The sequence below is a fragment of the Acanthisitta chloris genome, unplaced genomic scaffold (assembly GCF_000695815.1).
Source record: "Acanthisitta chloris isolate BGI_N310 unplaced genomic scaffold, ASM69581v1 scaffold24818, whole genome shotgun sequence".
Classification (NCBI taxonomy): Eukaryota; Metazoa; Chordata; class Aves; order Passeriformes; family Acanthisittidae; genus Acanthisitta; species Acanthisitta chloris.
The window spans coordinates 1,815-22,227 of record NW_008689017.1 but is presented as its reverse complement, the minus strand read 5'-3'; the positions used below and the strand labels follow the sequence as shown (position 1 = coordinate 22,227).

General features: G+C 43.0%; 1 protein-coding gene across 2 annotated transcripts in view; it reads left to right on the top strand.

The window, feature by feature from the left end:
• The window catches only part of SPTBN1 (spectrin, beta, non-erythrocytic 1), an 83,005-nt gene extending 67,771 nt beyond the window's left edge, over positions 1 to 15,234 (top strand). The window contains exons 26-35 of one of the 2 annotated variants that reach the window (XM_009081277.1): positions 584 to 828; positions 1,205 to 1,343; positions 2,269 to 2,353; positions 3,252 to 3,448; positions 4,494 to 4,606; positions 5,179 to 5,242; positions 10,205 to 10,443; positions 11,705 to 11,878; positions 13,412 to 13,454; positions 13,787 to 15,234. In XM_009081277.1, the coding sequence (XP_009079525.1) occupies positions 584 to 828; positions 1,205 to 1,343; positions 2,269 to 2,353; positions 3,252 to 3,448; positions 4,494 to 4,606; positions 5,179 to 5,242; positions 10,205 to 10,443; positions 11,705 to 11,878; positions 13,412 to 13,454; positions 13,787 to 14,002 (1,515 nt within the window). In that variant the 3' untranslated portion in view covers positions 14,003 to 15,234. Of the gene's footprint in view, positions 1 to 583; positions 829 to 1,204; positions 1,344 to 2,268; positions 2,354 to 3,251; positions 3,449 to 4,493; positions 4,607 to 5,178; positions 5,868 to 10,204; positions 10,444 to 11,704; positions 11,879 to 13,411; positions 13,455 to 13,786 lie in introns of those variants that run through there. The other variant, XM_009081278.1, reaches the window with a different exon arrangement.
• The last annotated feature ends 5,179 nt before the right edge of the window (positions 15,235 to 20,413 follow it).

Here is a 20,413-nt window from a genome sequence, read left to right as displayed (position 1 = left end):
AGTGGCATGATCTCTGTTCCTGTAGCTAGGAGGCTGTTTCATTTGACGTTAAAACAAAAAAAATTAGGCAAGATCTAATAGAATGTTTCCTGGCTCAAAAAGTAAGTGAAACATGCAAGAATTAGCATGTGATGTCCTAAGACAGTGTTTGAAAGGAAAAGAGATTTCTAATAGTAGAAGGGTCTTAAATTTCCAAATTTTCTTCTCTTTGAAGTCATTATCCACATTTTTGAAAAAATGCCTCTGAGAGCTGGAGTGGTGGCTTGGATAGAGCATTCACAAGTGGCAGTGTCACTTGTGTGAGAGGAAGAAAATTTGATGATGAAAGTGGTCCCCATTTGTCCTGGTATTTATGTCTCTTTGTTTTGGCACCACATCTAACAGCAGGTTTAGGCAGTGGCAGATCCTTGCTATTTGGGGGTCCCTTGACCCAACAGTAAAATGTTCTCCGAGGGATATACTGACTGAACAACAGAATAGACCTTTTTAGGGTCGACAGACCAAATACCATTTGCAGTGACTTTAGAAATGACTCAGAAGTATCGACTTGCTGATGCATTTGTCTCTTCCCAAAACACCCCAGGTGAGACAGCTGCAGGAGGATGCTGCACGCCTCCAGGCTGCCTATGCTGGAGACAAAGCTGATGACATCCAGAAGAGGGAAAATGAGGTCCTAGAGGCATGGAAGGCATTGCTGGATGCCTGTGAGGGCCGCAGGGTGAGGCTGGTGGACACAGGAGACAAATTCCGTTTCTTCAGCATGGTTCGGGATCTCATGCTTTGGATGGAGGACGTTATCCGGCAAATAGAAGCCCAGGAAAAGCCAAGGTAATGTGAAGAATCCCTTCTGTATAGGAAGATAAGGCTGCAGGTCAGTTGAGGAACGTCTGTAAGAGTGGGCATCACTGGGAAGAGCTTTCAGAGGCTGCTGGTGGTGCAGTGGTTTACTTGTGTGTGAGGCTGGGGCTGCTCAAGTAATCACAACCTAAAATGATGTCCAGAGAGATTCCGTCTCACACAGGTGGATATTTGATCTCTGATTTGGACCAGATGGTGCTGTTCCTAAGGAAAGGTTTCCTGAAATACAGAGACAATCTAGGGATTCTCTTTTTTTATTGTTCAATTGTGGGTCAGTTTGAAAACATAACTTGTTTGCAAATGTAACAGCTGTTAAATCTGAAATACATGTTTCTGATCATTTTAGGGATGTTTCATCTGTGGAACTCCTCATGAACAATCACCAGGGTATTAAAGCAGAAATCGATGCCCGAAACGACAGCTTCACTACCTGCATTGAGCTGGGCAAGTCCCTGCTGGCAAGGAAACACTATGCATCAGAGGAGGTACTGTGCTACTTAGGGGGGACAGCCGTGGTGTCCCTGGCCCAGGGGTGTCATTTCAGCTGGAGAAACCGTCCCTGTGTCATCTGTAGATGAATAAGCTGTGTGTTCGTAATGATGTGTGTTACCTCAGGGACTGGTGCACTTACTGCTGGCAAATCAGTGTGTAATCTAACTCTGAGTTCATGTTGGGTAGCAGAGATGGCATCGGGATTTAAAGTGTCATTTTCAATCTGGGAAATGCAAAGAAGTTGCTGCATTTCATTCTGCAGAGAGAAGGTTCTGGGATGGAAAGGTGACTTCTTGAGCAAGGGCAGAGGCAGCTGTGAGAGCCTGAACTTTGTACAGGGGAACTGGAATGCTACAGAGAGGCCTACTGGGAGAAAGAGCAGGAAAACGTTTGTCTTACAGGGAGGAAGTCCAGGGAATATTAAGAGAAAACTATATCCATCTGCTTAAGGCCTTGATTTATTTTGTGTTGTGTCTAGGCCAGAGGACAGAGGCTTAACGCAGTTCTCCTGCCCCCATTTGGGGGAGGGAGGATAACCAAACTGCCCCCTCAGGGAAGGGGAGAGGTTCTGTAACAGTCCTGAGCCACATATTTTGCATTATTTGCTGCAAAAAGGGCAAAGATACAATGCACAATTGCACTATTTAGCTTTGTTTGTCCATTACACACTTTTTATCCAATGCTTTTAGTGCTATAGTTTTTAACAGACACTGAACTCTTATGCAAATGTGATATTTTAATGCAAATGTCATATTTATTTATACTTAGAAGAGAAAACCAGCTGTTGTTTTCACATTGAAGTCACTTCCTGATGAGCTCACACAGTGTGTGGCGTCAGTGCTGTTGGCTGCATGGTGTGGTGGGGTGAGCTGCTGCCTGTGCTTGTCTAACAGCCCTACACTTTCTTCTCCAATCCAGATCAAGGAAAAGCTGCTGCAGCTGACAGAAAAGAGAAAAGAAATGATTGACAAATGGGAAGACAGATGGGAGTGGCTGAGACTGAGTAAGGACATCCTTGGATTTCCTTTGGGCAGGGCCGTATCTATCTAACTCTCACTTCACTGTGTCTTCGTGCACTAGAAAAAACCCTGCATCTCCTTACTTTTTTGTTACAGCCCTTGGAAGTGTGTTTGTGCTGGAATAGCTGTAAGGTTCACACCTGTTGATTGTAAAATAATGGAGAATTTCAAACCAAGAAACCTGCACCAAAGGTCTTACTCTATATGATCACATTTGGAGCTCTATCATATTTTACAGGTGTCACATTCTAACTGTAATCCTACAAAGGATGCACTGTTATAAAAATAGGGAACAGCAAAGCCCTGCTACCTCCTTCATGTACCATGCCTGCGAGGTTGGAATGTGGATGAGCAATTCACTGACAGAAGGTGTACTTGTAAACACCTCTTTTTTTGCAAGATTTACACCAGAAACAGCCCAGTTCCAACACCCTTAAGAAAGGGGTTGGAAACCTTAAACTGTAGCGCTGTAGAGAAGCATCTGAGGTTCAGAAATACTCCTTGCTGAAGGCAGCTGCAGCTACAGAGCAGCTGTTCCCTAGACAGAACAGTCTGAGAAGGAAAACCAGCAGAAACCAGACTTTCTGCTCTGAAGTTAGTAAGCTACAGCAGATGAGAACAAAAAAACCCGCTACACTGAACTTGTAAAATTAAATAGAAGAGAAGGTGGGCCTTAACTTTAAGTTTTCCTCAAAGCAAAGCTAACAGGACAAATTTCTGTCTTTTCAATAATTTCATTGAACTTAATTAAGGAAGGTACTTAGCCAAGTATATGTACTTTGTCCCCTGAGCTGTATTCAAATGAATCCAGAAGGTGTCTGATGACTTCATGATGCTCTTTGTCACATTAATGGTTCTGATATCTGTTGCCTCTTTGCTCAGTTTTGGAGGTACACCAGTTCTCAAGAGACGCAAGTGTGGCTGAGGCCTGGCTGCTGGGACAGGAGCCCTACCTGTCCAGTCGTGAAATAGGTCAAAGTGTTGATGAAGTGGAAAAGTTAATTAAGCGACATGAAGCATTTGAAAAATCTGCAGCCACCTGGGACGAGAGGTTTGCAGCACTGGAGAGACTGACCACGGTGAGTGCCATAAACCTCCCTTGGCCGTTCCTCTTGGAATAACTTCCGGCATCACCAGTCTGATCTGCATTTGTTGATCATTTGTTGATTGACCTCAGCCAGCCACCCAGAGCCTGGAGTTTCACGTCCCCAAGCCATACTAAACCCTCTCTGGTTAATTTGAACTCAACAGCCTGCAAGGAAAAAAAACTTTAAATGATAAATGACCTTAGTATCAGCAAGAGCTGTCACAGGCCTGGGAGTGATGACCCAGAAGCAAATTTAAGAGCTGAGCGGATTGCTTCAGCCTTCTGCTGTACTGGTTGTGCTCTAAGAGGGAAGGGGGATTCCAAGTGGAGACCTGATCAAAACACTTCAAGTGGTTTTTGGTTAAAGATGACAGCGGTGGGGAGAGGAGCTTGACAAAAATGTTTATTGTGTTGTGACTGCTCCAGTGCAAGACACTATTGTCTGTTGTCCCCAAGAAAGACACAGTAAGCAAAAAAAAAAACAAAACCCAAACCCCAGTTTGAGCACAGCTGCAATGTCAGTAATTAAGGCTTGGCGAGCATGTTACCATCTTTGGAGAACAATTTGGCTTTAGACACTGAAGTTGAAGTGATTTGGTTTTTCACACACACTGAGCATCACAGCTGCAGACAAGAGGAACTGGAGTTCCTCAGCATCTTCACAAACTGGGCTGGTTTTAGGAGATGGCTAATTTCAAGGGTTCATATGTGGAACATTTTATTTCTGTGTATGACAAGCAGACAAGAGGCTGTCACTGATTGATAATTTAATAACTTGGACTGCTTTTTTGTTTGTCTGGGTTTTGTTCTAATAGAACGAATTGGAAAATAGACATGGCGAGTGGGGAGCTGCTGCCCAGGCCTCCATTCAGTGTCGGGGTCTGGTGCTGTATGCCACAAGCCTTCCAGGTTTATTCCAATTCACTTTAGCTTCAGTAGTGTTTCAGAAAAAACGTACAGAGCTATTTTTAGTTTCTAGAAATCCCCCTGAAAAATAGGCAGTACTTTGAAATGCACACAAATGTTTCCTTTCCCAGTTGGAACTGCTGGAAGTACGTCGGCAGCAAGAGGAAGAGGAGCGGAAGAGGCAGCCACCCGCGCCGGAGCCCGGCACCAAGGGTGCAGAGGATGCAGACTCCCAGCAGCAGTGGTAAGCTGAACTCTACTTCGCATGGGTTCTGCCCACAGAATCCTCAGGCTGAAGATGTGCTATAAAAGGAGAGGAGGTCATACTAGTTTGGTGATGTGACCCTTGTTAGAAGACTCAGTGGTTTATGGGGATGGGACCTTCCCCAGACCCCTGAATTTGCTGCCAAGTTTAATGTTCCCATTTTCCATTCTGTTGCAGTGTTTTGTCTGCTGGGGCATCCCTGACCCAGAAGTAGGAATGCTGGTTTTATACCCCCTGAGTTATGAGTTACAGTTTCTGAACAGTCTTGGTTTTTTTGTTAGATAAGCATCACATAGAGGTAGATTTTAAGGCACATCCATGAAACATTAGGAACATGAAATTATTTATGTGATAGGAGGAGTCTTGTTTGTGAGGTAACTGTCAGTAGTCTAATTTGGTCTCACTTTACACTGGACTTATTCAGTTGGGCCTGAGGATTTTAGGAATATACTTAAATGTGTGCAGTATTCAGTAGGAAAATCTCATTCTGGTGAAAAACACGGGTGACTTCCAAGAACTTAATTTATTTTCTTCTTCCTCTCTCCCTACAGGGATGGAACAAAAGGAGAACAAGTTTCCCAAAATGGTTTGCCATCAGACCAGGAATCTCCACGGGTTAGTTACCGCTCCCAAACCTACCAAAACTACAAAAACTTTATTAGCAGACGGACAGCCAATGACCGATCGTGGTCTGGACTGTGACACACAGAATCATTTGCAGCAAAAGACACCTTTTTTCAGTATGGTTTACTTGTACTGGTTTCATCTTTTGGCTTCAGATTTCCCTGCTGCTTTTCTCTTCCTTCCCATCAGTTGACTTTTATTTAATTAGCAGACCCTTGGAGATATATTTGCTTCACTTTAATCTTTGTTTATTTGAACCTCCCTACTGACACTCAGTTGCTTTAAGGTGACACATTTCTTTCATGTTATTTACTGTGAGTTTTTCATGTCGCTAATAGTATTAAGATTTTCCAGCTAAATCGTCCTTTATATGAGTTATTGAGATTTAATGAGATTACATCATAATGAAGAAGAGCACTAGAACCTGACAGGTATGACGCATCGAGTTATACTAACAGGTTTCAGCACGGCAACGTTATTAAATCAGCTGCATTAGCAAGCCAGTTATTTACAAGGCCAAAGATAATCCACATAAGTGAGCTGGGCAGGAAGGGCTGGGAGGGGAGGATAGAGTGTAACTATGGACAAATAAAAGCCTTAAGGTTAGTTGTATAACATTCCATGCAGAATGGACTCACTGACTGCAGAGAAAAATAAACGTGAAATAAACCATTACAAAGCAGTATCTAGATTTATCTTGGGATTTAGTCCTCATGAAGAGTTGTGATCTCACTGAAAAGCTGTGCTGGGGCCCTGTTTGGCCTCAGTCCTGTGCAGTTTGCACTACAGCAATTCAGTGTATGGGCACTGGAGACGCAGTGAGAGTAGGGTGGAGCCCCCTGGGGAAAGGTTGTGATGCTTTTTTTAAAAACTTAATAAATACATTGGTCCAAGATCCCAGCTCTTTATTTGATCTAAATGCAGGCTGAATGCTCCATGCCTGGTTTGTTCCTTCTTGCTAGGGGATGTCCCAGCAGAGTCAGGATGCATGCCAAGATTCTTTATGTGCAGCCATAAAAATGCCAGTAAATATGGCTCTAGAGTTAATGCAACACAGGAGCTGAATCTGGCTCCTCTCTCCATCCCATTCCTGCACTTCTCCTTGTTTCAGTTAATGCTTTGTGTGGTGAGAAAAGTGATGCTTCTTTTTGTTACTGAACCTAGAGTCATATTCAATGCAAGAAAGGCTCCTGGCAGGCTCAGATCCATGGATATCAGGCTCTTACCAGTGTGGCAAAGCAAACACAGGTCCCAGCCTAGGGCTCTGGGAGGAAATGCCTTTCAGCACAAGTTTATCTTTCCAATAGCCCATCCCAGTTAGGTCTGAGTCTGCACACAGACTGCCTACCTAGAATACTTGGCAGTTCCATCTTTCTCTTTCTTTAAATAAAGCCTTTTGGTTCATCTTTAACATTCTAATGTTTGTAGAATTCTGTCCAGCTGTGGCAGGGAATGTGAGGGGCCTGCAAGCGCATCCCAGCTCATCATCTTGTTGGTTAGCACAGCCCTGTACATCACCTGTTTGCTTCTTTATTATTTTATTTTATTACCATGATACATAATGCATTTCCATGTTCATCTTTGTCATCTGCACTTCAGTCTATCAGGAGAACTTTTTTGCTCAGTTTGTTGAGTGTCGTGTTGCAATACCTCAGGTATACACAGCTGTGTCAGTTCTGACGTGAGGCACAAGATATGCTGCTGTTGATCAGAATTTCAACTTCTGACAACTGGATGGGCAGTGTGGCTGGATTGTTCTGTATGGGCTGAGCTTGTGAAGTGAGAAAGGGGGTTTAAAGGATGTGCTTCAGTAACTGTACTTTTGTCTTTCCACCTCATGATGCATGTGTTTTTGTTTTTTTCTTTTGTCAGGGTAACAGCATATAGCTTCTTAATGCTTTTAAAAATTCCATATGAATTTATGGGGATGCTCTGGTGGCTGCTTACACCAGTGCTGCTCTCTGTGCCTCTGAAGTGTGCCAGTTCTCAGAGCAGTATAGCTGTAGTTTCAGACTCTACTGTCTGGGAAGGCCTCAAATGTATTCTGGCTAAAAAGTAGAAGTAATTTATAGAGTTAGACTTTTTTATTTATATCGACTTACATAAAAAATCCACTTTTATGATGAAGAAAATTAAGTCATCGATTCAGGTTACCATTTTAGGCCCTAGCAGTGTAAGATTTCACCTATTTATTATATCCCATGGGACTGGCTTAAAGCCTTAGAAAGGTCCTTTGGCCAGAACAACCTAGAGGCTGTCATCTGTTTGCATCTGAAAAAGGCAAATCCATCTTTGTTTCTTAAGCTGTGGTGCAGAGCCTTGAGTTGATGAACTGAATGTTGCTTCAAGCACTATGAGAACCAAAGGGGCGTCTCCCGTCATTGTCACCAGCTGTCTTGTTGCATGTCCCAGTCCTGCTTTAAACATCTACAGAGTAGTCTGTAGCCACTAAAGCACTTGCAACTAACTTCTCAGTCCCGCTTAGGAGACCTGTACCATGTACCTGAGAACTGTTGTGCTGTAACAGTGGTTTGCTGTTGATGTTTGTCCTCCGTGGCGTTGTCTCCGCATGCCCAACGCATGTTTCCATTAAAGTTTGTCTAGCTCCTGTTTTTTCTCCATTTTCATCCTCTGCAGAGCTGTTCATGATTCCAATTTGTTTTGCTTGTTTTCTGTTAATTGTAGATAACATGTGAAAAGGAAATAAAACCTGAAAGAGCATCAGAAAAGCCTTTCATAGCCCTTTTACAACCCGTAGAATTTGAAGCAGAAGTTGCAGGTCTGGTGGTGTGATCAGTTACTGTTTTAAGCCACAGGGTTGCAGATTGCAGCACTGAATTCCAGGTTATTTCCCATAAAATACATTGAGGAGCTGTGCAGTGGCTGCTGGTTTGAAACTGATATGGTTTACCTCAGATTAGGGGTTCTAGGTACCCCCAAATCAGTCATATTTTCACATCTTGCTGGTATCATTGCAGCAAACACTTTGCTTTCCATGTCAGTCTAGGTGACAGTTAGTTCTGGGGAGATTATGAAAGGTGTAGAGATGAGTTAATGTGGTCTGTGTAATTCCTCAGTGCTGGTCGCAGAGGTGTCAAGCCCGTCAGACAAGGCTCCAGACAGCAAGAAAGCAGTTTGAGATACAGGAACTGTCACTGGACAGAAAGATTTGCAAAGGGCTGTTCTTGCTCTGGAAGGTGATCTGTTGACTGTGGGTGATCAGCACAGGTGGCAATTAATTGAGCTTTCAGGGGTGACTCGCTGGTTGCTCATTCCACTCTCTCTGTTCTGGCAGTGTTTGGATAATTTCAGCCTCATCTATTTACCTTCTCCACTTCCTTTAATGCAATATTTTTGTTATATTTTGAGATTTGGATACAGGTAATGAGATTTGGTGGCTTAGATTTATCCTAATTGTGCAGAAGCAGCATCAGGCTACATGTCTTTAGGGCCAGAGTAAAACAGATCTGACTGAAGTGCAATGTGAGCTGTGATTCTTTCCCTGTGCCAGTGGTGTAGTGTCTGTGCTCTGGAGAGTTAGGTTGTTTAAAGGCAGTTAACCAATCCTTCCCATATTCAGAGCAAGCTGATCCTTAGATCTTCCTAGGTCAATGTGTGAGGTACAAGGTGTGAGGCACAATAACAGATACTTGGCAGGTATAAGAAGTTCTAGCAAACAGTGGCGAAATTGAGTTTGTTGCATAATAATTCGGCTGCTTTTGATTTGTCCAGGCCATGTGCAGAAGTAGGAATGTCTAATTATTGTGCCATTCACAAAAACCTGCTTGTCTGCATAAAAACAGTCCAGAATGTTTGTAATCTACTAGAGCGTTAGCAGCACCGAGCTTTAGTAACTTGCTAATAATAATACTACACACTGGTTGTGTAACTCCTGAGCTGCTACCAACGGCTCTACATGTCAAAGTAATGGCACAAGAGAAAAAAAAACTGGGACCAAGCTGCATTTCAAAACCTTATAGCCATTAGGATTCCAATTTAAATGATTTTTGGATGAATGGCTCCTGAAGACGTCGACAGCTTGACCAGTGAGAGCTGCTGGAAACACGGCTGCTCTCTAGGCTATCTCGATCACAGTGCGACAGGCAACGCGACCAACAAAGCAAGTGATGGGCAAGGCCTTGGTTCTGTCTTTGTTTGGGGGTAAATAGCTGTGTGATGGTGTGTGACTGTCGTGGTTTTCAGTTCCTTTAACCAAAATCCAATCCACCTAATAACCCCAGTCTGAAACAGACCTCGATAAATTGACACGTCATCTCAATTCCCTTGTCTTTACAATCCAATCTCCTAACTGGGATGGTGGAGATGAAATGCATGGTGTAATCTCTAATTTCTGCATGTTTTGATTTTGTTGTGTCACTAGGGGAACGGGGAAAGCAGGAAAGGAGCTTTTACAGAAACAACTGAATTGCACACATTTTTGTAAATGCTCCTGGGCGATTGTGACATCTTTCTCTGCTGACTCGTAATTAATACCTTTTATGGACCTTTAATACCCCAGTAATGCCATAAATGTATTTAAGGTGGCTGATGTGTATAACTTCTACTGTTCCTCTAGGTTTGCAGAAAGTGTGATTGTTACTGTTCCAAACATTTGAGTACTTAGCAACAGAATCAAATGCTCTCATTTTAGGAATTACAATGCATAAAAAAATATGAATTGACCAGCAGAGCAAAGCACAGTAAAATTCACACTGATGTTCAGCTGCTCTTATTTTCCCATCTCTCCACCTATAAAATGGGTACTAATCCATTCCTACCTTCTAATTTCCTTGGCCTCCTGTGTCTCCATGGAGTGTGCGAGAGAACTTACTGGCCTGTGTCATTCTCCAGGCAAAGTTTATACACAGCCACGTTGTGCAGGGAGACAGATTAACTGCAAGATACCTCAGTTCTGGGAGGCTTCTGGCTGAACCTGTTCTCCACTGTTCCTAGGTGGCAGAAACTGCAGAAACAAATGAAATGGTCAATGGAGCTGCAGAACAGAGGACGAGTTCCAAAGAGTCTAGTCCAGTTCCTTCCCCTACGTCAGACCGCAAAGCCAAGACCGCTGTTCAGGCCCAGACTGCTGCTACACTACCAGCCAAAACCCAGGAGATTCCTTCAGCTCAGATGGAGGGCTTCTTACACCGTAAACATGAGTGGGAGACACACAGCAAGAAAGCCTCCAGCAGGTAAAGTGCTTCATGTGTAATGCAAGTCATGGCAGCTGAGCTCACCAAGATGTCAGACAGTTGGCACCAGGCCTGCTGCTGCTGCCTTCACACAGCTCCTAGAGACCTCTTAAGCTTACATTCTTGCTGCTCTGGGGACTGTGGCTGCATGGCTGAGCACTGTATGTGGTGAAGTTGCAGTCCAAAAGATGGTAGAAAAGGCAGTGTTAGCCATATTTGGCAGGTGGAAAAGTGAGGCATAGATACCACGACTCTCCCACTTCACATGATGGATTTGTGGCAGTAGTGGGATTTGATTCCAGATCTCTCAAGTTGTAAGTTACTACAAGAAAAGAAAAACACGTAGGTGTGAGACTAGAAATGTTCATATTCTTCTGACATTTTCTGTTTGCACATTACCACTCTCCACCTACTCTGTAATCTGTTCAGCAGAGGAAAGAGGGTGATGGTGATTGGTGTGCCATAGTCAATTCCATTCTCAAGGACCCAGTCCTGTGGGTCTCAGACAGGCAGAACTCTGAGTTTTATCGGCACTGGCAAAGCAGACTAGAGTCCTTTGTGACCTGAGAGTGCTCTTGAAACCAGATTAATGACTTGGCTGACAAGGAAAATGCTGACCAGCAAGCCGTGAGTTAAACCAACATCTGTGGGATTTGGTAGGAGCTGAAGCACTCGGCAGAGCTGAGATCACAACTGAGTATCTCACTACTAGGACTTTTGTTCCACTGGAGTTGTTCACACCAGAGAATGACTTTGAGGCAGTGACAGCCACTAGTACTAGTGTCTCTGGGTACTCTTATTTCTAGTAATCATTTCTTTTCACAGCTCTATTGGAGAATGAGGCAGATGATGCCACTAAGAGTATTTGTGTCAATCAAGGATATCACACACAGTCCATTCATCAGTTTGCAGCACAGTGAGAATTCCTTCTACAACAGAGCATTGACATTAAAAGGTTAATCATTTTCTATCCCAAAGTGCCCAGCCTGCCAAACAGCCCTCCCACAGTGAGGACAGGCTATCACAGGGAGCTCTGGAAATCTCTGTTCTGTTTGGCCCAACATCAGTGCTTTTGTCCTGAAGTTGTACATTCATGAGAGAATTCCCTGCCTGCACTTTATGGGACAGAGTAGGCTATGTTCACATTCTCACACTGAACTAATCTCCATTATCTTACAGAAAAGTTGTGTTTGGTTTCTCCAGTTCTGCAAGAGTGAGGATTAGATTTATAACTATTCTTCTTATTTTCCCTGTCTTGAAGGTCATGGCATAACGTGTATTGTGTTATAAACAACCAAGAGATGGGCTTCTACAAGGATTCCAAAGCTGCTGCTTCTGGCATCCCCTATCACAACGAGATTCCTGTCAGCTTGAAGGACGCAGTCTGTGAAGTAGCGGTCGATTACAAGAAGAAAAAGCATGTGTTCAAGCTCAGGTAAACCTGTGGCAGCATTTTGCCTATAGGAAAAGCTGTTGTGGGTGTGTTTGCTGTGCAAATCCAGCCTAAGAACTCATCATGAATATTAACTGCAGCATCTGCTTTTCTGAGCAAGCTCTTCCCAACACTCAAACAAGGTACATTTGTCAAAGGGAGCAAGCACAAAGCAGTGTCACAGTAATCATTACACAGCTGCTAGGTTATCCTGTCAAAGGAGACTCACTTTATTAACTGATCAGTTCGTGTATTCCAAGACAGAGGTGTTTTGTGGGGGGTGTAAGTTTGTTTTGATACAATAATCCTCTAAAGATGATAGAATCCCAGTCAGGGGAAATTTTGCTTTATGGAAAATATATAGGGAAATATACAGCAAATATTTAGGGAAACGTAGCTTTCTCAAAGAGAGGCCTGCAGCTATGTGATTCATCCTTTAGACTATTTTAAACATCTCTGAATTGCTAATGTAAGGATATGGTTTTCCAAATGCAGAGTTAGGCAGAAAAAACAGCTGCCCTTTTTTCTCAGTGCCCTGTCACCTGCATCAGGCCTCTCAGGTATTTGCATGTAGATATTTTCTTCACTCATTCTCATTAGGAGGGTCCACAGACAGGTCTCCAGCTCCTCATGGCCAGCCTGTCTCTCCAGGCTGAGGAGAGGAGTGTGCTGTTGAACACCTGAGAGGGTCACCTTGGTGAGGCCAAGGACTTTATCAAGCTCATGCACAGGTGGATCTCCCACAGGTCTCCTCTCCCTCTGGAGAAGGCACTGGAAATACTTCTCTTTTAATTTTTTTCATGATAAAGCAAGACATAAATATATTCTTCCTAGTGTCTGTCTTCACTGTTATTTTACTGTTTGATACTTCATTTCATAAAGAGATGTTAAAATGCTTGCTTTCTGCAGGGAAGGATGGGGAAGCCTGCAACAGTTCCCAGTGCCCCTGCCTCCTGCTTATTCAGATGCCTGGTCTGGTGTTATTCAGTTGTTTTTTTAATTAATATCTTTGCATACATTGTTAAATGTATCCCAGCTAAACCATCTGAGTAAAATTAGCACAGGAATCGAACCGAAGGGAGACTCAGGCCTTCACTGTGGAAATAGGCAGCTCCTGTAGTACTCTGAGCCATGACCACTGCAGTTAATAGCCAAGTAGCTGCAGAGTTTTGCAGGGTTTTTACAAGAGTCATGAAAACTCTGGGTGTTGCCTGTGACTTTTGTCTTTTTAAAGTATCGAGTAAACTTTGGTACTGTGTTTGCAAAAGATCTGCCTGAAAGAGCGAGTTCTGAGCCAGCAGCATCCTGACACATGCGAACACATCCACCACCTTGAGCACATCCAGAGACCAGAGCATACAGCGTGTGTGGCTGCAGCATGAGTTGCTGGGGTGTATTTGTGCACGTGGAGATGTTGTGGCTGTCCCATGCAGTCCCACGTGCCTCAGGCTGATTATACACAGCAGCTAAACACACAGCAGTTGAAGCAGTGTGACAACTACTGAGCAAAATTTGTGATGGTTGTTTTCTTTGCAGATTGACTGATGGCAACGAATACCTCTTCCAAGCCAAAGACGATGTAAGTTGGCTTTTCTTACAGTTTATTACTGCTGTGATATCTGTGCTGTTGAGAAAAATAGCTACTAAGGGCTCAGGAGTGTGCTTTAATTTCCTGGTCTGCAGTGATGTGTGTGGGTGAGGTGTAGGTTCAGAGGGCAGCAGGGCTGCTCAGGTACAGACCTAGCAGGGGTCTCTGCAGGTGTGCAGCCAGAGGAGAGCCAGTTGATGAGTTAGGGCTCTATTTCCTTCCGTGTCCCACTCCTGCCCATTCCCCTCTGCCATGTTGCGTGAGTGTGAGCGGGGTGCGGCACGCAGATTGTAACAGCTCTCTGCCTTTGGGGCTTCTTGAAGGAGGAGATGAACACATGGATTCAGGCCATCACATCAGCTATCTCTTTGGATAAAATCGAAGTGTCCCCGACCACCCAGAGCACTCCAGCCTCCAGCCGTGCCCAGACCCTGCCTGCCAGCGTCACAATAACCAGCGAGTCCAGCCCTGGCAAGCGGGAGAAAGACAAAGAGAAAGACAAGGAGAAAAGATTCAGCCTTTTTGGTAAAAAGAAGTGAACTCCATCTCCACACACTGCACTTCTCTGACCGTTCCAGTGGAATTCCAGCATGCGAGCTCAGAACCAATACGTTACTCTCTGTGCCTCATGTTCCTCGATGTGATTGACATTTTTTTATTTATAGAGCGTTTTAAAATTTAAAAAGCCAACAAAAAAAAAAAAATAATCTAAAGTTACAAACGTATGAGGTGCATTGGGCAGCTTCTGTAGGAGAGGGAGGACCAGGTTTTGGGGGTTTGTTTTTGTTTTTATTTTGTTTTTCTTTTTTTTTTTAAATGAAGTTAATGTAGATTAGATCTTAATATTTAAACTGTTCCTCAATTTTGTGAGGCTGTCTTGGAAAATAACCCACTCCTAGTGCTATTGGTATGCAAGGCAGCGGTGCTTTCAAATCTACTGTGCACATCCAAAACCAATGTACAAATTCTCCAAGCGTTCACCTCCAGTTAAAGGTTGTTATGCTGAGTCTTGACTAGTAGAGCCTCCCATTGCGATTCTAACATGTACTGAAGCGATAGTGTATTCTCTTTGCTGTAACAGAGTGCAGGTATGCAATGACTTACAGACCAACCCTGGTTATTAACACCACCTGAGGCGTCTCTGCATCGAGTACGACAGATAAGAATGTTGGTGTTCATCACGGATTAACAGGCTGATACAGTTGGAAATAAGCTGTAATTTCAAATTTTTTTTTTGTTTTTTTTTGGTTTTTTTTTTTCTGAAATACATTATATTGTATGTTTCAGATAATTCTAGTACAAAGTATAATAAGACTAGATGTATAATAAACCCTTTAAAATCATCAATAAGTGTAAAAGTGGAACTGAAGCATTTACTGGAAAAGTAATGTTACTCAAATGGTTACTTGCTTGTCAGCTGCAGCACTGTGTGTTATAATTTTGCTACATTACCTTGCTCTTTGATACATAGTGTGCATTTCTGTCACTGTAACTATTGTAATGAAAAATTTTCATCTTACTGCACAATCAAAAATTACATTTAATAGGAATGAACTTTCAATGACTGGGCCTGTAGTCAAGAGTAGTACTGGAACTGGCTTTCAGTTGTATTGAACTGTACCTCTAGACTTTTACCCTATCTGTTAAATATATGCGATGTCATTAAATGCTTTTAAAACTAAATATGCTGGGTAAGTTTCTTATTTCATTTCTGATGATGTTAAATCATGATTTTGAAAGAGGATCAAAATAAAGTTATTTTAAAATGTCATCTCTCCTGTGCACTGAAACCAATGTCTTCAAATGTAATTCCATTCTCTTGTGCGAAAGTTCATTCTGGAATGGTTGTTTTCTCTCTTCCCACTTTTCTTTCCCTTCACTTCTCTCCCTTTCACCTTGTCCCCCGAATTAAGTGCCAAAAAATAAAGAGAAAAGGAATTAAATTGATATTTTGTAAAATATTTTGACATAGATATTGTTTGTGAGGGGTAAATCCATCAGAATGGATGGAAGTAAGCATAGGCAGAGGCTGGGGCCGTGGAGTTACCTGACTAAGGTAAAGCTCCGTGTACTAGTTGGCAGCCAAGGAACACCCATTTTAAGTAAGCAGTGTTCTCCAAGTCTTTAACCAAGTGTGCTTACACCCTTTCTTTACCTTGGGTGCCATCTAGGGAACCATCTAAAAGTTAGAATATCTTCAAGAAGCTCCAGTATGTTTTAAAACTAATGAAATGTGAGGAACCTGGTTTTTAATGTCTTGTGATGATTAAAATACACTGAGATAAACTGCAAATCAATGTGTTTCCAAGCAACAGTTTCCTGAACATGTGACCAATACACAGTGTCTTAATTCTATTCATGGAGTGTACAGTGTTGTCTGGGTTCTTCTTGTTTTCCAAAGTATTTGGTTATTAAACAATGGAATATTCATGCACATGAGTTTTTACTCTGTAATGTTAATTTTGTTCCAATCTAACTATTAGGAAAACGTAGGCTAACACTGCAAGTATTGTAAATGTAAAATTTAATATAATAGAAAAAGCTGAGATTTAACATTATTAGAGAATATGAAATATTCTTAGCTGATTAAAGTGCACAGAGATGTCAATGCCTTATGTATGTGTCACTTGAATTGAGCTGGTACAATGAGCAGTTGGACAGGTCAATCCCAGCGGCCTGTGGTGTGTGATGCTGTAGTGATGTGGTTGAACATGCCTACTGAGTTGTTTTCTTGTTTGTCTTGCTTCTTACTGAAAGTTGTTCCCAAAAAAATAACTTGAATAAAAATCCTTTCTGCTTAGGAACTGATTGGAAGTTGCTGAGGAACAGGAGTGAGCTCTAGTAAGCCTTGGACCGTAAGGGAGCAGTTCCTGCAGAGAGAGGTGGTGGGTCAGGAGGAGCCTCCTCAGACACAGCCAGGTCAGAGAAGTCAAGTCAGTGTGCACACCCAGGCAGTGGGTGTGCCAGGTCAGGAGGGAGAAGGAATAGGGGAATTCTTCTTGGATCATGTGAAGGGAGGGACTGCTGGAGATATCAAGGGAAGCAAAAAGACTGTCAATACGGGTGATGAATATGGGACTGAAATGGGAGCAGGTTGTCACTGCCACCAGTGTTACCTGTTGCAGAGGTGGCTGTGTCACTTTCCAATTGCACCAGTAACCATGGCTAGATCCCGACAGATGGAATGTTCTGTCCCTTCTGGTGCCACACTGAAGGGTGAGGATTTATAGCAGTTTAGCACTATACTGCAGTCAGTTTTGTAAATTAACTTGTATTTAAGTTGTGATATTTTCTCTAGAGATGCATTGCAAAAGTAACGCAGAAGTTGAACTTGAAATTTTTCAAAGAAAATGAATTAAGGCCAACCACTTCCCAGCTACATTGCTGTCATTGTTAGGAAGAAGAGGAATCATCCTGTAGTTAGGTCAGTCTGCCTTTTTCCCTCTTGATGGGAGCCTGTGTAATATTCCAAGCTGAGGGAAGGTGTTGGAGAGCTGCTCCTGAAGGGTCCTTCCCATATCCTGGCAAATTGAGTGTAGTGTGGGAAAAAAACCCCAGCACTCCTTAGCCATTGGAATTAAGTATGTGTTGGTGGGAGGGTTTTCTTTTAGATGGATGCAAATAATCTGTTAATCCATCTGTTCTGCACAGAGAATATGTTCTGTGGTAGAGTTGTACTCTGTGTGAGGAGGATTAAGGAGAATAAATTAATTATTAATCTCTGTCCTGGTCAAATACTGGTTTAGATTATTTTTTCCCTTCACCATGGTCTCTTTTTTATGCCTGAGTTCACAGAGAATGGACTGTAAATGTGGAGGGTCATTAGGAATATACTTTTGTAATAAATAGCTTTCAGGAATTACATGGTTTAGCCATTTTGATGGCTATTTTGGTTTTTGCTGCCTTAAATAATCACAGGTGGCTGACTAAGTACAGAAGCTGAAGCTACAGTGAGTTGGAACAAACATTAGTCCTTTTCATTAAGAAAAAATAATCAGAAAATGAGGCTGTGCTAATCACTGAGTAATGTTAGGAATTAAATTACTGAAAGAAGTGGAATTCAGCTCACTGACACTACAGCTCTGTTCATGCACTGTTCATGCACTGACCAGTCAAGGCCACATGCTGTCAGCAGGAGGAACTGGAGTGCTTGGCCAGCAGAAGTGGACGAAGGATTCAGCTGTCTGTTCTGTGTCCTGGCACTAAGGTACGTTCTGAGGCCAAGCGGGACAAAACTCAGGTAAGAAAGCACTGTGTTCCCAGTGCATTGGGATTCGAGATGTCCCATGGCTGCGGGTGTGCAGGGCCTAGCTGAGTGAGTGTTCTGCCCTTGAGGCTCTAATTTATTTCCTTCCATGCTGCTGGATGTAATTTATCCCCTGTCAAGCATTTTCCTTTAGCCTTGTGACAGCAATTCGATGAATATTCTGGTTCTGGTAGATTATCAGGGTTTGTTTCAAGAGACTTTAAACAAGATTAAAGCACAAACCAGGCGAGGCATGAACCAACCCCCTAGGGCAGTACTGTAAACACTGTGGTACACCAGCTGACCAGCGAGATTAAACAGAAACGTGTCACAACACGGAGCAATGAAATACAAAAAGCACAGGAGTTGGGGGGTTGCCTCGAACTTAGTGTGTACCCTTTGGTGCTGTGTGCTCTGACACCCTGAGTGGGGTGAGGTGTCCTGTAGCATGTGCTAATGCTCTCGAAGGAGGTGCAGACAAGCTGTGTGTGCTGTCAGCTGACACCGAGTCCCTGAGCACAGCGCAGCGGAGCCGCCTCGGCAGGCCCACGTGGGCGATGCAGCCGCAGTGTGTCATAATGCAGCACATTCAGCACGGAGAGGCTGAGGGGCAGAGCCTGTGCTGCTGGGGCAGCACACCTGCAGGGCAGCCCCAGAATGGAGGGTCATGGGACACAAAACGGGCTACTTGGCATTAAAACACCAATTTCTGCTGTAAAGTATGAACTGAAGGATTTTGTGCGTCAGTGTGGAACGGATCCTCCCCTGCTCATTACGCTCAGCGTGCTGATGAGTCTGGTGGTGGTGAGCATCACAGCTATAGTATAGTACAAATACATGTTGTTCTATAAGTTACAATTTACCAAAATAATGCATTCCACAAAATACTCTTTCACTGTAAGATGAGATGCTGTGAGGGCTCGTGTATTAATCGTAGAAATTATTTGGGCCTAACATGAATTATTTTTACGAGTCTTCTATTATTACTACTTTTCTTCCCTAGGAAAGGCAAATTCCTTTGTCTCGTCCCCAGCTGAGACAAAAATGTCCCTTGCTCACCAAGTGCCAGCATTGTCCATGAGAGGTCACTGTACCCAGGGAGATGCTGAGCGGCAGCAGAGCCACTACCACTGGAACAGCACACCGAGTAGTATTGGTGCACTCAGAGAATTAAGAGCTTGGATGAAAGTTCTCTTAACTTGGAAAGACAGATTTTTAAAGAGTTATGTAAACCTGTGGCAAGATTTAGACTTGTCTCAGATGAAACATTGTAGGAGGGAAGTTGAGTCAAGTATGGCAGCCAGGATATGGAAAGGCGAGGAACACAACCATCCTTGCTGTGGCAGGAAAAAAGGAGAGGAGTTCTGTGGGAAGATCAAACTTTTTGCAGTGATGATAGTAATTTTAAATTGGTCACTGAAATTCCATGAAAAGATGACAGAAAGGTAGCCCCCAAGGCATGTCTGAATGAAGGCAGACAGTAACCTGTTAGAGATGGGGTCTGGAAGACCTCGAGGACAGAGGTGCTGCAGTTGTTCTGTGCCAGAGTGCAGAGGTAGGATGGGCTCAGCAGGGCTGGTGGGAGGCTGGAGGGATCTCTGCAGACCACACTGATCATGACTCTGAGCAGGGATGAGCACAGGAGACCAATGTAGATGGGTTTAGTCAATGTACGTGGCTATCCTGGGCAGCACTTGGACGTGCAGCAAAATGTGTCATGGTCGGTCAGAAGGACTTTCCCTCCAGGCTGGAAAGAACCCAGTCTGTCTGGTCTCTCAGAAATGGGCTTGAGGATGAAAAAAGCTCATTTTTTTTCTTTTCTCTTTTTTTTCCTAACGCTATTTCTGGCCAGAGCTGAGTGTTTCATTAATGCAAATCAGTATTCCTACCCACAAGGAATAAGACCTTAGAGCCAATTCCCCTGTTATAATTTTGTAGTTAAATTGTAAAATCACTGAGAGGCATCAATCAGGATTGGATTAATGTAATGCCAGGCAACAAACAAACAGAACTAGATCACAGCTCCTGCTTCTGATCCCTCCCCCCAGGTTCTTAGGGATTTTATGTCATTTTAAAAGGCACTTACAGCTCAAATAAGAGATACCAATTTTGAAACCTCAATTAATATGCTATCTCTGTGCATCTGCTGTATATTCATCCATAAAAATACGAGTTATAAGGGCTATTTTGTGTAGCAGAGATCTAGGACATAACACAGATGTTCCATGGAGGGAAAATCTCAGTGTTCATTGTTAATCACAGCTCTTGGATATGTACAGAGCGGGCAGGATATATCACAGAGAATTGGAGCTCATTTGAGATGTGGTGCTTTTTGGCATATTCTATACAAGGCTTGCTTTAAACAAGCAAACAAAACAAAAAAAACCCCAAAGCTCTCAAAAAACCCCAACATCAGGGAATGGTCCCTTCAGCAGAGAGCAAGTGCAATGACTGTCATTCAGGTACTACTCGTACAAGGCACTGCATTAGTTGGTTTTTACATTTAATACAAAAAAAGCGCAGTGAAGTCATGGGATATATGTTCCAGGCTAACAGGCTTCTTGCTCATTGGAGGGCAAAGAGGTAAAATGCTGCTGCTCTTGCAAATGTCGATGTGCCTCTTAAGTTCTTTAATATATTTTAGTGTTAATTTTTATAGAATTATGTTAAATTGGAAGTATGTTCAGACTACTCTTTTTTTTTA